The sequence below is a fragment of the Culex quinquefasciatus genome, chromosome 2 (genome assembly GCF_015732765.1).
Source record: "Culex quinquefasciatus strain JHB chromosome 2, VPISU_Cqui_1.0_pri_paternal, whole genome shotgun sequence".
NCBI classification, from domain to species: Eukaryota; Metazoa; Arthropoda; class Insecta; order Diptera; family Culicidae; genus Culex; species Culex quinquefasciatus.
Window position 1 is genome coordinate 206,457,574 of NC_051862.1, and position 18,184 is coordinate 206,475,757.

The window sequence follows — 18,184 nt, forward strand, 5'->3', positions numbered from 1 at the left end:
TTTCGTCCCTCAGCCTTAGTAATTTACGAGAGAAAAGAAGAAAAATGAAGAAAATTGTAAAATTTTGAAGGGTTAGTCTACTTTATTTTTTTTGTCGGATTCACCCTACTTGAGCACATGAAATGTTTCCGTTTGATATTATTCTAGTACTGCATTATGAATCGTGCGATATCATTTGCTCCAATTGATGCGTGTCTCGGATAAAAACTGCCATCTTTGATCTTGACAGTACAATAAGACGAAAGTAGTTTGAGTAGGGATCCTCAAAACATTTTCTATCTTTTTTTTATTATCAATTTTGCATTGATCATGGTTAGTTTTCGAAGAAGTGAAATTAAACAAATTTTTAATTGAACAACAACGGCTGATCTTTTTATTCGGATCTTATTTACACATTTAAACGTCTCACATCAAATATTCACATTTATTTACATACTCATTCTTTCGTTTAACGATTTTTTTTACCATCATTTTTTTTTACAACAGCTCCCCGCAAGTTACCAAGCCTTCGTTAATGCAGAAGAATTAGTACGCGCAGCCCCTGTGATATTACTTTACTCGCTACTCACCTGCTTTCACCTCGAGGGGAAGGGGGGTTAAATATTTCCAATTCGAATTGCACTTCCTTATAAAACAACCATCTAAAGAAGGAATACGCCAACAGGGTTAGAGAATTACAAGCACCGCACCATCGTCTGCCACGTCCCAAAGCATTCGCTCCAGCTTTGAGGGCAGAGACTTTACCAAAGATTAACGGGGAGAAAAGCAGAGTTAGTCGATTTCGAAGCAGAACAGGGGCAAAGCAAATCAAACTAAGAGTGTGGGTTATGGTTTTTTTTGTTTTTTAAAATATTTGACTTTTTTTTAAATATATTTTCTTCTTCATTTCCACAATTTTCAAAGTGTTACGCGCCCTCAAACCTTTCACTTTTAAGTCTTTCTCACTAACACTGTTGCGAGTAGTGAACCATCAGCGCTTGCTGTGTTGTTGTTTGCTTTTAGTTTGTCAGTTTACTTTATTTGGTTATTTGTAAGTGCTTTTTTTATTTTTTGGGGGGAGGTTCCTCTGTTTCACTACTCATTTCATGTGTTTATCAAGTCCCTTTGATTTGTTTTTTATTTTCTCATAAGCGCTGTTTTTGTTTAACCTCACTTCAATTCTCAGTTTCGTCGTCTTCTGCTGCTGCTGTTGCTGGCTTAGTCAAATGGATATTGTTTAGAATTAAATCAAGCTTAAATAGTAAAAAGCTATAGGTAAACGTTTTTTTTTGTTGCTACTAGTCTAAAAGTTAATAGCCTTCGATTGTTGTGTGTGTTGTGTTTTGTTTAATGTTGTTGCATTTTAGTTAGTTGCATGAATATTTTTAGTGTTTGTTTATTAACTTTCGACGAGGTTACTGCGATGAGGTGTGAATTGTGTGAAAGTTTTTGGAAAGTTGCAAAGTTGTTGAAATCACTTTCTCATGTTGAACTTTTTATCATTTCTTCTCTTTTGTATGTGTAAGTGTGTATTGACTTTTGAGGTTTGTAGCGTTTTAGAATTATTCGTCCAATACGATTAAGATTTCTTTAATTCCTCGTTTAAATAGAGATAGGCTTAGCTCTGTTGTATTCGAATGATATAAATTGTTGGCATCGTTTCGGGTTCAGAATCACATTCTGCGGACACACACGCACGAAGAGGGGGGAAGAGATATTTGTTTAATCTGATTTTACTTTAGGGGGAGGAATTACTGAGTATTGGAAAGTTTCGCCTTTCTCTCGTTCTCTCCAAAAACTTTGCTTACGTTTAGTAGGATAAATCAATATGATTTAATTGTAATTAAGTGGTTATTTCATGTGTTGTTACCATCCAAAGAGCTAGAATAATGGTTTTGTTGTTAAACAAGTTAATGTTTACGGAAAATTAGAATCTACTGTACAGCTAGTGATATTAACATTAATTTCGTTAACTTTTCTGGAGGGACGAAACGCCGAAATTTGATGCCAAAATTTGCAATGGCTTCTTGGCATGAAATTGCCAATTCTCCCTAGAACAATCTTGATCATCTCTAGGTATTTGCATCCGCTTCTTCCCTCCGCAACTACCTTTTAAACAGTAAAACAAAAAATACTTCTCCATCCCTAAAAAATACAAATCGTTAATAATTTAATTTAAAACAAGCTGAAAGCGCTAAAACGATTCATCTAACTCTCCTTCTCTATCTCTCATACTCTTGCTCTGACTAACATAACCGAGACGAATAACGGGACCGTGTGAAGAAAGTCGTACTTTAAGTGCAACTAACAAATCTAGATATGGCGTTTTTTACCCTTAATCCGAAACCTCCAACAGGATGATATCTAACGTAACGTTTTTTTTCTTCTTCTTCAATTTACTGCTCCACTACACTTAAAAAACACTGCCGCGTAAAATTAACACACTAACAACTAAATTGGACGAAACTTTTTGTTATTTTTCTTTTCCTTCTAGCATTTTACAATTCCAGCGCGCTCGCACACACTCCATCAAAATTCCTCTTTAAGCACATTTTTATTACAATTTCTTCTTATAGTTACAATTCCAAAAAAATCCTTCAAGGCGCACACACAACGACAATGAAACACATACACACTACATCAACACGCACACATACACACCCCGTTTTGACCTAACCTAAAAAAGAAAAGAAAAACCGATTCTCGCGTTCATCTCTACGATCAGCCGCTGTTGTTCACGTGTTTCTGCACCTGGTTCAGGATGTCGTTGCACTTTTCGTACATGCTGGTGCTGTTGTTGAGGTCGCCGCCGAGGTTTCTGGAACATAAAGAAAAAGAATTTGGATTTGTTCAAATGTGTAATACGTGATTATTCTAGGAAATTCTAAACTTGCTTCTAAGAAAGTCAAATTCAAACAATAAATATCTCAATTTCTTTTTTCTTCGAAAATATTTTTCAAGAAAAACAAAAATGTTTTCATGAGGAATTGGGCCCGATTCTTGAAGAAACGCAAGCCATCATCAAGGATTTCGGTGAGATCTGCTCATTTTAAATCCATATATTGACTGATGTCTTTATGAGAGGAGAGTCCAATTTCTCCTCCATCCGCATTGACTTTTTCATACTTTTAGCGCTTTTTCTACCAGTCTTTGTCAGGAGATACTGCGCTCAACTTAATTCTTGTCCGCATTGATTCTTTCTTATTTCTGTTTTTTTGTTGCTTCTTCCTACCATCTGTCTGTTTTTTTTTTTTTTGACGTGTGAGGGGAATTTATGTTGCTTCCGCATTAACATACTAGCCTTTTTGTTATTCTTCTTATCTTTCATCTTAGTGAAATTCGGACCATTAGTTGCTGAGATATCTGGAGTTTTTTTTTTGAAAAGGTCCAATAAACCAAATTTCCAGTTTTTGCTTTTTGGGTGTTTTTGAAACCGCCTTGAGTCCGGGGTACTAAAAAACACCTTAAAACCAAAAACTGGAAATTTGGTTTATTGGACCTTAAAAAAAAACTCCAGATATCGACATTAGAAAATGATGGGTTGTTTGGGTGAGATTTAGAAAAAATCTATTTTCCTGTTTCTTTTTCTTTATGCCGCTGTATCTCAGCAACCAAAGGTCCAATCTTCAATGTCTTTTTGACAATTGTATAGCAAATTTTCCGAACTCCCAAAAAAAATATTTTTAGAAATGGTCACTCATGGTCACTATTTTTAAAAATCGAAAAACTGCAAATATTTCGCTAAAATCAAACTTTTGGTGGCTATATGTTTTAGAGCAACCGAATACGAGTCTGGTTTTAATATAGCATGAAACGTGAATTTTATAAATACCAAAATTAAAAAATGGTTTTTCCCATACAAATTTCCATACAAAACTGAATCGCTTTGCGAGGACTGAACCAATCGTTCCCAATCTTTGGGAAGTTGTTTAGGACCCCAAAAGAAACATAAAAAATGCTACTCACTTAATTTGGGCAACTTTGTTTTTATCCATACAACCATATTACACCCTAATGTACATATGAATCCCATGGCGCATTTGTTGTTTTGAAAAAGTAATCTAGAACTAATCGATGCCTCTCTGCCTCTATTACACTAAGCTTGCTGGGATTCCTATCCAGTTAGCATTAGATAGCACAGAGGCATCATAATGTCGAAAACCAAACAATGACTTTAAAATACTAAAGCCGTTTGACAGGCAAGATGTGTTTACACCCTGCCAAACAAATCGCAGCATACTGGGTGGCCAGAAAATCAGATTGTCAGCAGAAAAGTTTTCGATTCGATCTCACTTGAAAATGGCTCCAAGAAGTTGGAGCGCGTTGCATTGCAAACATCATACCGATTGGAAATTTGGACCCATACTTTCTTTAAGCACACAAGGAGATCGAAATTTCGGACAGTATGCACACTGGACAGGTGGTAGAGTATATTACCACTTTTCGGTCGCCCTATACGGGAGAACCGGAAAAAACATGCGTTCGACGGAAGCAAACCATCAAATTATTTATTACATCAGGATAAAAATTATTGATGCAGGAAGTAATCTGATTCATTCGTAAAGCAAACGGAAGTAGTAGTAAAACCTGAACCATGAATAAAACACAAAAATTCCCTTGAAAGCTCCGTTTTAAGAAATATATGCCTGTGTAAGCCATGAGAGAGATACAAGTTTGACTGAAAGCAATGGCGTTTGAAAACGTAAATTTCGTTAGTTAAGTTCATCGAATGTTATTATTAATTTAAATATGAGTTTGCGGAATACTGGATTTCCATCAAATGATTTCTAGGTACTTGAAGCTCACATCTGTGTTAGGGAAGCGCTTATTTGGCCAATTTTATGCATTCTAGATACGTTCCTGTCGGCGTCATTTTGCCTACGAATTAAATGCATTTTGATTATTTTTTTTTAAATTGAATTGATTCGATCAACGATTCGACAGTAAAATTTTTTTACCAATTTTGAAATGAATAGTTTTCGAAAAACCATAAAAACAATCTCCGTAATACCCAGAATATCTCCGGTGGTCAGAATATCATTCCAGTTACAATTTTTAAACTTAGGTTGAATTTAATATAAAATTTAATGTTCTTTCAGAATATGTAAAATCTGAAAAAAAGAATAGCCAACCCATTGTAACGTCACAGCAGAATGTGTTTATCCCTATTTTAGTGCAAACAGAACAGAACTGCGCACCACTTACCTGTTGGTAACCTTGGTCAGCATGTTCTGCGTCATGATGACCGCATTCTCCAGCTCCTTGATCATGAGCGAGTTGTTCCGGCCGCTGCCGCCGCCGGACTCGTCGTTCGACTTGAGCCGCTGGTGCAGCTGAATCACCGACGTTGTCGTCTGCACCAGCTGGTTGATAATGTTGGAGCAGAGCTGGTTGGTCACTGAAAAAAAAGAGACTCACCTTATTTTCAAAACTCCTTAAATATATTTAATATTTATATCTCACAGTCCGCATTGTCCAGGTCGCCGTCCTTGATCATCGTTTCCATCTCCATGTTGGTGCTGGGCACCGCCTTCTTTGCGTTCAGGGTGGCATTCACGTTCGCTATCCGTTTGTGCTCCATCGCAATGCTTCGGGGCCGCGGTGGAACCGCCGGCTTGGTCGGCGCCGGACTGACCGTGCTCGTCGGCGACTCCTCCGAGCTGGACTCGTCCTGGCCGGCGGAGGAGATGTTCACTGAAAATTAGCGGAAAAAATCTTTTAATAAAATTTTCTTCTATGAAACATCAGATGTCCAATAATTACCACTGCTGTACGCACTCTGGAGACCCTTCCGTCGGCTGATGATGCCGGCCGCAGAACGGGGGTTGATGTACTTGCCGCCGCTGCCGCCACCGTTGCCGACGGGCGTTGAACCGTTCACCTTGTTCTGGGAGCTGATGGTTGGCTTCATGAGTCCGCCCCGCGAAGACGGAGGCTCCGGTTCGGAGTCACTCTGGAAAAAAGTGGATGAAATGATTTAGGCCGTTGCAAGTATTATTCAAAGTTTATGTCAAGATCGCCCTTAAAAAAATAGAGGGCAAAAACTTTTTGTTTTCCTAAAGACTTCAAATTTCCATGTAAATAGAAGCCTTATCAACTGAAAACAATGTAAATGAAAAGTATTTCCCAGCTTTTATAACCATATTGAGCATGTTTGGGCTCGTTTTAAAATATTTTGTATTTTCACGGAATTCCGATGTACAGTACCTCAAAAAAAAGTTTCGCAAAAAATAATTTTCCTCATTTTACTGAGATATTTTGGAAACCAATGTAATGCTTGCAACTCATCTGGACTTGACTTTTTTCATCCAGATGTTGAAACCATGGCTTGTATTGTCAATTTTTATATTTTTTTGGATAACATAACTTACTGGAGAGAAAACCCCTAAATCTCAGTTTTAAACGCAGGGTGGCCACTCAAGTCGGGAAATCGGGAAAAAGTCGGGAATTTGTGATTTTTTCACAAAAAGTCGGGAAAAGTCGGGAATTCCAAGCAAGCATGTTTGAAAAATATTTTCTAACTTGGAAGACGATATTCGAAGATAAACGACAACTGGTAGTATCAAGTGGTTAAGAAGCGAAAAAATCACCAGATCACAGACGGGATTCGAACGTGTGGTACGGACGTTCGAATCCCGTCTGTGATCTGGTGATTTTTTTCGCTTCTTAACCACTTGATACTACCAGTTGTCGTTTATCTTCGAATATCGTCTTCCAAGTAAAAAGAGTCATGGCCTAACTCAGGGTCAATAATAAAAAAGTTATTTTCTAACTTTTGAATAATTTTGAATATTTTGTACAATTTTCAAAATAAATTTCATTCAATTCGTTTTTAAAAACTTTTTTTTTAATTTATCGTTTCTTTCACTGTTTTAATCTTTTTGAGCATGAAAAGGCTATTTGAGACTTTAAAAATCCTAAAAAATAATGGATGATTATGATGGCACGCATTTGACTCAGATTTTCATCAGATATGTTATGAATGAATTATTATTATAATTATTTGTCTCAGTTTGTTAAACATTTTACTTTTAATATACTTTTTAAATATTAAAAACCAATATGCAAACAGAGCTTAATTTCAATGATTATGGCTTGAATATTCAAAGACGATTCCAAATTGAGTTTAGCATTAGTTGTCTTTGTGTGGTAAATGTTTTCAAATGTTGAACAAAATTTATTTAGTCAATCCAAAAAATTTTTTTCCACTTTTCTGTTGGTATTGGAAAATTACTACAGATAAGGCTTGATTTTCAGTTATCGGAAAACTGAAATATCGAATAATATCCAAACGTTTTTTTCGTTCTGAATAAAAACATGGAAAATCTAGGAATGAAAATTAAACTGCAAAAAAAGAATTTTAAAAAGTTTTGGTTTAATTATTACACATATGTTTAACGAATTTGTCAAACATTTCGCATAAAATTAGTTGTTAAACATGGAGTCTTCACTTAAGATAGTTGATCAACGTTGATTCAAAAAATTAAATATCAAGATTTACAAAATAAGAAAGAGAACATGGTATAGCAAACGAATTCCAAGTTATTTTGAAATTCTTTATAACTGAAATACTAAATAATAATGTTTAAAGCGTTCCCTGATTTAAAAAAATGAATAAAATTTAAAATTAAGCTATTTTCATCTTTTTGCCATCACATTTTTCACATCGAGTTAGTGTCAAAAACTTTTTGTTTGACAATTTTAAAAATACACGTTTAAGTCTCTCTACACGGTCTACACAGTGATCTCTCTGAGTAAAAATAATGAGTTTTTCCATTTTTGAAGTGATGTTTAGAATTTTAATTCTTAGGATAAGTAATTTGTACAAAATTTTTAAATTATTTGTTTTTTTTTATTTATTCCTAATTTTTTTTCGATGATTGATATTGACTTTTTTTTAAAATAATGTTTGGATTTGAGTGGTCACCCTGAGACTGTTTTGTGCTTTGAAAACTAAACTGAATTGAATTGAAAATATAATTTATATTTATTCATCTTAAAAAGTTATATTAAAATTACACGGAGTGACTGGCTAAGGCAAATCCATCAATCGATGGGTTAGCATTCGTCAAAATTTTAGTTGAGTTTCCGTCCAATTGGCCAATAATCACTGTTTAAAACAATTATTTTAGAAAACTTTTAATAGAAACTTGCTTGCTCACTTCTTACTGAGCTATTAATTGCTATAATTTAGTTGAACACGTTTTTCAACAGCTGTAATCAAACGTCTAAGTGCTGATATGCCAACATTAGATGCAAGATGAAAATACATTCCGTTCTCTTATCATGACAGCAAACGGTGAATTGACTAAACACATGCACGTTTATCTTAAAAACCTATTCGAAAGGTGTTGCCAAAAATAATGTACAAAACTCGCTGCAAAACTTGATTTTTTAAGTATTATAGTTTCGTAAACTAGTGACCTTATTATTTTCCGTTAAATTTCTATATACAAATAGTGTTGTTTTAAAAACTAAAAAATATGATGAATTTTATTCAGTTTTATTTGAATAATATTTTTTTCATGGTTTCAATCTAATTTTATTGTATCAAAAGCTTTTCAAATTATATTTTTTAATTACATTTATTTTGAACAAATTTTTTTATAAAAAAAAAATTAAAAGCAATCGGACTGTTGCAATCTGATTATGATAAAATTAAAACAAATTGTATTTTTTTTAGAAAATTGCAAATCTTAACGACGATTTAAAAAAAAAACAAAAATTTAAATAAAATTTAAAGAAGTTCTAATTATGATGTGGTTTTGATTTTTTTGTCATTGAATGTCATTAAATATTCAAAATGCATTGAAAAACGCATATATTGCTTGATTTCCTATTTTTGTAATTTAGTTGAAGTTAACGTCAAACTTACCGCCTGGTTCAACATGCCCACCGACACGCTGCGGAGTCCCATGCCGGAGGACAGTGATGCGCCACCCTTGCCCACCGAGGACGTGCTGCGCTTGGGGACAGTCCGCTGGACCGTGCTGCGGCTGCTGGGGACTGGTTTGTAATTAGCAGCTGGGGGGCACAGGAACAGAAGGGGTTTAATTAGTTGTTCTTCATTAGAGGGAATAGGAAAAAATGCTACTTTTCAGGAAGCCTAAGGAAGCTAATTATTTGATTTTGTAAACTTGAACTCAACAAACAAACACTCGAAAACGGATTTTTGTCAATGAAAAATTTGAATCACTTGAAATCGGTACTAGAATTTGATTGATTCTTAAGGATTAAAAAAAAAAATAAGAAAAACTTGAAAGCAAAACCGTTAACTGTAACTTAAAATTAAAACAAAAAAAAGTAACGCTTTCCTGTAACATTTGATAAGAAAATTAAAATTAAAAAAATCAGTCGTTTACCTTTTCCCATACTCAAATCACTAAGCGAGCAAGCACGTCTAATCGATGACTCATCACTATCTTGCGCAGAGATTAAGCTTCGGGGATTACCGCCTACACACGGAAGTAAACGTGGGTTGAAAAAAAAGGGGAAGAAGAGGTTTCGGGATGTTCGGGATGTTCGGGACGATGCACACACACAAACAGCACGCGTAGGTTTCAACGGAATGTTCACGTTTTTTTAAATTGTTGGTTTTTGGTTTTGGAGGAAGAGAAGAACAAACGGCGAAAGAAAAAAATCGTTTTAGGATTTTATCAAATTTAGGGTGTTTTTTCTCTAGAAAAAAGTTGTTTAATTCGAAATATAAGTTAAAAAGTCAGTGTAGAATGATGATTTTGATTGCTATTTTTTTGCTAGTTACATACAAGAAACAGGCTCTAGATAGATATCGTGAATGGATGCTACTTTGAATCGAACTGTGACGGAGTAGTGGTGCATTGATTAAGTTATTTGCTAGAATGCCGATGAGTACAGAGTTTATTTGAAATTTCCTACACAGACTACATAAAGAAGGACTACGAGAATGTGGTTTAGATTTACTAGTGGGAGAATTTGAAGTGGTTTGGTTAAAGAGTTTTGAGGATTTTGGAACGTCGTTAGAACTATGATACTTGTGGTCGTTAGAACAGCGGAAGCGGTTGTGTGAGTTGTGATTTTTCAGGAGCCGTGATTTAGCATTTATGAATATTTTCATAATTTATGCTTCAAGAGTTTTCCATAAAAAAATTTAGCTAAATATCAGGAATAGCAATTTCATCATAAAATTTGTTTAATATCTTCAAATTTTTATAAAAAAAACTTCAACAAAAGCATAATAAAAAAACAATAATTCCATGCGCTAGGCATTTTTTTCAATCAAGAGATTTTAATAATATTTAAGAGATCAGGAAAAAAAATCAAAGAAATTCATAGTTGTTTTGTAAAACTCAAAAATTGTAAAAGATGTTTCAATGGGAAAATTAAAAAAGGTACAAATTCATTCGGGTCAGTTAATAATCTTAGAATAACTAACTTTAAAATAACACCATGCTTTTTTCTGATTTTTTTTTCAAAATGCTAATAGGGGAGCGTGGGGTAATTTGAACACCCTAAGAAAATTATTCTTCCTCAGCTTATCTTCACAAATTAGTAAGGGGTAAATTGTGAGGGTAATTTGGACATCTTTTGAAGGAAGGAAATTGGATATTTCAAACCTATTTTTTCCGAATGTTTTTTCACCATAAAGTAAATTACAAATTGTGTGCAATTTTGGGATTGTATACAATATTGTGGGTTGGTGTAATTAAAAGTTTAAAGATAAAAAATAATATTTTTTTTATATGGTTGACACAAATATTTATTTGAAAAAATAATTTCAGAAAGATACAAGAAAATTATGACAGTTCAACACTTTGTTTTTAAATTGGAAAAAATCAATACAAACACAAAGTTATTATTTATTTCACCTTTTCAAGTTAAATATTCTTATACAAATCATATAGATCAGTTGTTGAAAAATATCCAGTGAGCAGTTAATGCTTGGCAAAGTTATTTTTTTTTACAAACTTAAATCGACTTATTTTTTTATTTTAACTAAGTTTGATTGTTTCATAAATCATTTAAACAATACTAGTTATTGGAACTTACACAGTTCAATCAAAGCGAAGTAAATAAAAGTACCATCCAATTTTGCGACTTAAAATTGAAAGTATCAACCTAAATGCGCAACTGAACAAACCTACAATTTAAGGATAAAGTATCCCTCAATATGTAGAAAATAATAAAATATTCATAAATAAAAATATTAAATATTTCAATGATGAAAAATAATCAAATTTTTGTGTTGTAAAAAAAATTTATAAAATTCTCTTAAATGTTTGCACAAATAATTAAACAGGCTAGGCTAGGTGAATCCTAAAAAAAAAGATTTCTTCCAGTTTTTTCTGACTTATTGAAGTTTCTATGAAAATCCACATAACTCAGTTTTGTAGAGGTGGGCAAAACCACGCTTTTTTCGGAGCTGCTTGTTTTGCTCGCCAATTAAAGTGAGCCGCTCTTTTGAACGGCTCTTCCGCTCTTTTTCAAAATTTTGATGAAACAGAAATTTTAAAGCATATTGTTTTATGCTTTTTTCTTTGATATTTATAAATTATTTGAAAAAAATGAGAGCATTCGCATGCATACCGTAGGAACTAGGAAATCTGAGGCATTTCGAAATTGTCAAATTCATATTCAAATTGGTCAGTTTTTTTTTAAATTTTGTTAGACTTCCATTAAGCTTTAATTTGGGTAATTTCAAAGTAAACTTGAAAATCTGAAAATATGGGCTTGAAAAATTATATGTGGTGTTCAAGTGCTATTATGAGTCTTTTAATGTAAATTGATGAGGAAGTTGCAATACACAGAAAAAAAAATGATGATAATATTCATCAGGAAATGGTGACAGATTTTGTGGCAAAAAAAATGATTAATTTTACCACAGAAAATTATGAATTTTCATCAGTTTTTGATGAATATTCATCAGGTTCACATTTTTACACATTTTTTATGTAATATTACTCAAAAAAAGAGGTAATATTCAACCTACCAAATTTTCAACATTCCAAAACTCAACTTTTTTTCTGTGTAGACAACCCCAATGAAATATGTCGATTCATCTATCAAAATCCGGGAAATAGCCCCTCTTCAACTTTTTTAATAACAAATCACTTGAAAAAAAAACACCGTTTGAAAATTTGGACAAATTTGGAATTAATTTATAAGTATCTAAATATTTGTTATTACATTTTCATTCCTCAATTACAAACAACAACAATTTGTTGAAAATAAAATTGATTTCGTTTTTCATATAAAAAAGACACATGTCTTGAAACGGTACTTTTAAAAAATATAGTTCGTTCGCTCTTTCTAGTAAACCGGCTCGCACTTTTTTGCCAACCTCTACAATTTAGAATAAAACTGCATCGTTGTAATAATGCAATCCACATGCCAAATAACATTTTTATTTATCTAATTTCAAAATAATCGTTTTTTTGTTTGATTGCTCATTTGCCTTGTTTTGAACAAATCAAGTTGAAAAAGTGATAAATTTTACATTCTTTCGGAAAACAAGATATCCCGAAAAATCACAACATCACCAACTTCACCAACAACAGTGACGGTCTCAATGGCATGCCAGAACAGTTTTCCTACTCTACAAGAAACAGCAACAGAAACGGAAGCTTGGCCCAAGGGCATCCTACAAGACACTACAGAAGCAACATTAAAATGAATCAAGAAGCGGAAACAAAACAAAAAAGAGACTTCCATGCAACAACATTCGAACTGCGCGCGCTCCAAACACAACGTGTGTTTGCTCGAATTCAAAATGAAGAAACACATCCAGAAATGTAAACGAAAGTCACTATTCCACAAAAGAAGAACAAGTCGGGAATAGGACAACTGAAATGCGAACACATCCAAATACTGTACAGTGTAAAATTACATCATTGTCACACCTTCACCTCCTCCGCCTCCGCCTCCACCCAGCGAGTGTTCGTCCTTCTCGGACAGTTCCTCCTCGTCCTTTTGCTTGTACAGATCGTCGTCGTCCTCGTCGTCCTCATCATCCCCGTAGTCTTCGTCCCTGAAATCCATCGACTGAAACTTGGCCCCCTCGAGCACATCCGGCAGGCTAAAGTTGCGCTTCATCTTCGCTCGCACCGCCAGATGCCAGTTCTTTTCGTTTTCCAGCTCCTCCTGCGCCTCCTTGGCGATCTTGTCAAAGTTCTCCGTGAGACTTTTGACGTACCCTTTCTGGCGCGAGTCGCACTCGAAGGGGCGCATGCGGTGTTCTTTGGTGACTCGTTCCTGCTCGAGCTTGCGCTCTTCGAGCTCGACCAGCTTGTTGATGATGTCGATCTTCTTTTCGATGTCGAGGAACTTGCTGTACTCGACCGAGGAGAGCAGGTTGAAGTCGATGAGGTGTTCCAGTTGGGAGGAGCCTTTGACTGGGATGTCGGTTTGGTGGGTGTCGTCCAGCGAGTCCACCGAGTTTTCTTTGTGCAGATCGGGTTTGGTGAGCAGTTCCAGGCTGTCCATGTTGTCGTCTTCGCAGACTCCCTTTTCCGCGACGTAGATTTCAAAGGACTTTTCCTCGCTGGGGTCTTTTTTGTGCGTTCTTGAACAACTGGCGGTGCTGGTGTCTTTTGGCATGTAGTCTTTGTTGACGAAATCCCGCAGCTTGCCGTCCTCTCCTACGCCGCTCATCTGGCCGATGATCGTGTTGAACTTTTCTTTTGATCGCGCCCTGCCCCGTCCCTTCATGCTGGCCGACCTGCGGTGGGCAACCGGGGGTTTGTGCGGAACGTAGTCCATCTCCAGCGTCCCACCAAATTGATACCGGTCCGAGAGCTGCCGCTCCTGCTCGAACCGCTGCAGATTTTGCTCGAACTTTTTCGAGTTCCGCGCGATTCTCCGACCGCCCATCTCGATCTCAAAGCTGCACGACTTCTTCATCACGTACACGGACGCTTCGTTTCCAAAGATGTCCGACCGGGTGATTTGATTGGTCGCGTTCACCGTCTTGCGGACAAACAGTTCGTTGCCGTCGTTGCAGGCGTACATCGGGTTCGAGTTCATCTGCTTGCGCTGGTTGGCAAAGTCTTTGCTGAGGCTCTTGACGGTGGCACCGCCGTACTGGGCGGCTTTTGAGGTTAGGGACGGGATAAAGTCTTCCTCTTCTTCGGCGGCTGCTGCGAGTGCGGAGCTGGAGATGAACCGCGGGTAGCTGATGGAGGTTGGCATTCCTGGAGCTCCTTGGCGTTTGTGTTGGGGTGAGCGAGACTCGGCTATTCGTCGAGCGGGTTCGAGGTTGTCGTACGCGTAACTTTCCGGCGCGTTGAAGTAGCTACCCTGCATGTAGTAGTCGAACCCACTCCCAGCGTTCGGACTCGATCCGTACGACTTGGAGTTGCTGCACGCTTCGACCTTGTACTCGTAGTTGGCACTGTAGTTGCGATCGCGTTTGAACCGTCCAAAGAGCACCTCCAGCGGAGCGCTCTTACACTCGGAATCGTCCGACAGGATACTCTCCATGCTGTTGCAGAAGCTGACTCCGCCGCTGCCGTAATCGTCCGACAGGATGCTCTCCTGACTTTTCCGATCTGGATACTGCTGGCCTAGGAAGAAGCTCGCGCTAGAGTGCCGCTGCGTCTCCAGGAATCGATTGTCCGCGCTCATTTTGTCGTCGTCCAGGATGTCCGACAGGGACACGTTTCGGTACGGCACCGGCTGCTGGAAGCTGTCGTACATAAAATAGTCCGAAACGGACCGCTTTGGCAGTGAAATGGCGGCCGGGCGCGGTGGCACAACCGGCTTGGCGCCATGTTTGGCACAGGTATTGCGTTTGCTCCTGCTGGGCTCAGTCTTTCCTACGTCTAAGTCTAAACTACAGTCTTCTAGCGAGTCGGAGCTAAAGTTCGGATCGTCCTCCGACAGGAAGCCGTGCTCGTGCCGTTCCTTACGGGCGGTATGCTTTAGGCCTTCCAGAGTTTTGTTTACCACTTCCAATCGCTTCGGCTCCCCCGTTTCAATCGCCGGTTGCCGTTCCGGCACATTCGCTTCCATCTCGTCCAAATCTCCGTACTTGCTCGTAATCTCCTTGATCATCTTCTCCGTGTCCGAGTGGATCATATCCAGGATCGTCTTCGCGTCCTCGTAATACATCGAGTGACGACCTTGCCGTTGCCGTTGCGTCCTCCCACCCTCATTCGACGGGCCTGCTTCCGGATCCTGACTCGAAACCATACTCCACTCTTGCTCCTCGTGCACCGGCGAAACCGGACACGACTTGTAATTCTTCAAAATTCCCGGATGCTTCCTCAGCTTATCCGCCGGCACCGGCGGCAGTTCCGGCAGTTCCAACTTATCAGGCCTAACCACCGTCTCCTCTTCCTCATCACTCTCCCCTCACCCGCCTTTACCACATAAATCCCCAGATTCTTCGGATACGGTGGAAGTTCCTGCTGAATCTGGTTGATCATGGCACAGTTTTGTACAAGACGCGATCGCGGCGCAGCACAGTTCAAGTAGTTGTGACTGCTTGGCGCGCCCTGTGGCGGCGCCACCATCGCCGGAGCATAGTTTCGATAGGGACAGGAATAGTCTACAGAGTTTAAGGGATTTACCGTAATTTACGCATAGTGCGGCGCAGCATTTGGGAATAGACGAGAAAAGAGAGCAATTTCAGTGCCTTTCGATTTGTAACCCCCCAACAAAAATTACAACTCAAAAGAAATGGAAAAAAACTTGTGTGTTTGTTTCATGTTGGCATGGAACCTTCCCTACACTAACGTACAACTGTGACTGGCGGAAAACTTAGGCTGCGAATACTGTACAGGGATGAGAATGGCTTATGCAGCGTGCTCAACTTGTTCAGCGCGCGACATCAACGGTTAGTCCACAACCATGGTAATGTCTACAGTTTGCTTGGTGAAACGGGGATTAGTAATCAAATCAACGAAAACAAAGATCAAGCCCAGAAAAAAAAACAATGAGATTAAGCAGAGTTTGTGTTATTAGCGATGATTTGAAAAGTGTCCACCACCGGATTCTGCGTGTACTCTGTGAAATCTAAAAGGGCCAACTCACCTAACCGCTGCATCCGACCGAGGCCGGTAGCGCCACCAGCCGGGCTCATCGAGTGACTTAGATCGGATATACTTTGACTAGCGCGCAGACCGGAACGGTAGCCAACCTGGAAAGAGAGAGAGGTAAATAGATGGGGTTGGGAAACGGACCATTAGAATCATTGTCGTTGGCAGCTTTTGTTAGGAATGATTATACGGAGCATAAGTTTATTGGACGGAGACAGCAACGCGCATTGTGTTTGAGGAAGAAAGCAGATATGAAAGGTTGACGAAAGAAAATCAAGGAACTTTTTTAGGGTGATACAGGAATGTCGTAGCATTCAGTTCTTATGTTTTCAGAATATTAAATTTTAGTTAGGTACAAAAAGTTTATGAGAAACAAAAAGAATGACATAGAAAGAGAAAAAACTTAAAAGTCTTGAAATAACAAGTTGAACAAATTAAACAGTTTTACAGTGATTTGTGGACTTAGATTCCATTAAAATTTAGCAAAAAGAAGATTTTTTGAGAGCATGTCGTACGTTTATACAACGAAGATCACCGAGTTGGATAAATACGACGAATGCTAAAAAAACACGAATGCAATTCCGAAAAACCACCTTTTGAATAGAATATATGTCAAATGTCCCTCAAATCAAAGCAATGTTCAAAAGTATTACTTTTCAATAAATCGATCCTTTTGGGATTTTGTGATATATTTCACCGTTTTTGAGTTGAGGCCAATTTTAGGTTGCAATCCTCAGAAAATTGTCCTTTTTAAGTGACCATCACAGAACCGCTAACCTTGATGAAATGTATCTTCGCAAAAAAAAAAATTAGAATTAGTTTTTCTAAGTACCACAAGGTCGGATTAATGAGGTAAAAAAAATAGAGAATTTCAGTAATCTCAGATTTTCAAATGTATTTTTGCTGAGATGGACAAAAATGAACATTATTTTAAAAAGATAAAAAATACAATTTAACCTAAAAACTACTTTTACTCGAAAACAGTAACATTATTTAAAAATACTTTTTGAATCCAAATTCAATTTAACATCCAAAAATGATTTATGGACTTTTTTTTTATTTATAGCTAAATGGAGTATGACGGAAATTGGCACTTTTTGCTCACTAAACACATAAAAAAATAAAAAAAAGCGAGATAAAGTTTATTTAAATATTTTTTTTAAAATTGAAACTTATTTTAAAAAAAAGGTAATTTTTTTTCCTCTGTGTACCCATTTTTTTATAGTTTTAAATGAAGTAGTTGTTCGGTAACTGGGCGTTGTTTAACTGGGCGCTCGATTACTGGGCCGTAGCCCAGTTAAAAAGCAGACAAACGTCAACAAACCAAAACAAACTGAAATGACCGACGGGTTGATGGATGCAAATTTCAGATTCAATAAATACAAAAACTTTTTTCAAAAAATTATTTTATTTAAGACACAATGAAAGAAATATGAAAAAGAAACATTGTAAATTAATTTGTGTAACTTTTATTTTCATGTTTCATCAGGAAGATATTATGCATCGGTGGTCCCCTCGTAAGTTTACGTTTAGTTCAGTTAGCGAACAGCATTCGGTGACTGGGCTACGTTCTCAGCCCAGTTACCGAACAAGTACTGTATAACCTATAACTTTGCCGAAGACTCCAAATCGATCAGAAAACCCCTTCTCAAAATATAAGTTTTCGAATATTTGCTAAGCTCTTTTCTATGGACAGCCCACAAATTTGTATGAAGACCAATTGAGTAAATTTGCTTATTAGGACCAAACAAACCAATAGACAAAATTTTCCAAATAAAAAAAATCGCTTTTCGAAAACGTGGCGAATTGCTCAATTTTTGATCTGATTTTTTAACCCTTCTATTTTGAAATAAACTGCACTTTTGAAATCATAATAATCTTCAAATTCGTTTTATATTATTTCATTAAATTTTAAGCAAATTTATGTATTAGTTTTCAATTAACGTGTGATTGACATCATGAACACACAATTTTTTTGTAACTATTACTAAAAAAATGTCATTCTTTATAAAAAAAACACAATCAAATTCTTTGTGCAATTCAAATTAAAAGAAACAGATTAATGAAAATCTTGAAATCGCATCAATTAATTTCAAATAACATATTTAATTTAAATTTTAGATACATGAAGATTGCATTGTATATGCAAAAATCCATTAAAATAAATTAAATTAGGTTAAATATTATAA

The 18,184-nt window shown here is 36.7% G+C and overlaps 1 protein-coding gene across 1 annotated transcript in view; it reads right to left on the minus strand.

Moving 5' to 3' along the window:
• Positions 1-350: 350 nt before the first annotated feature.
• The window catches only part of LOC6054068, a 224,900-nt gene continuing 207,066 nt past the window's right edge, over positions 351-18,184 (minus strand). Inside the window, 9 exon segments of the mRNA XM_038254827.1 lie at positions 351-2,797; positions 5,185-5,377; positions 5,443-5,673; positions 5,743-5,932; positions 8,855-9,003; positions 9,342-9,434; positions 12,858-15,281; positions 15,284-15,505; positions 15,991-16,096. Coding sequence (XP_038110755.1) covers positions 2,701-2,797; positions 5,185-5,377; positions 5,443-5,673; positions 5,743-5,932; positions 8,855-9,003; positions 9,342-9,434; positions 12,858-15,281; positions 15,284-15,505; positions 15,991-16,096 — 3,705 coding nt within the window. The 3' untranslated portion in view covers positions 351-2,700.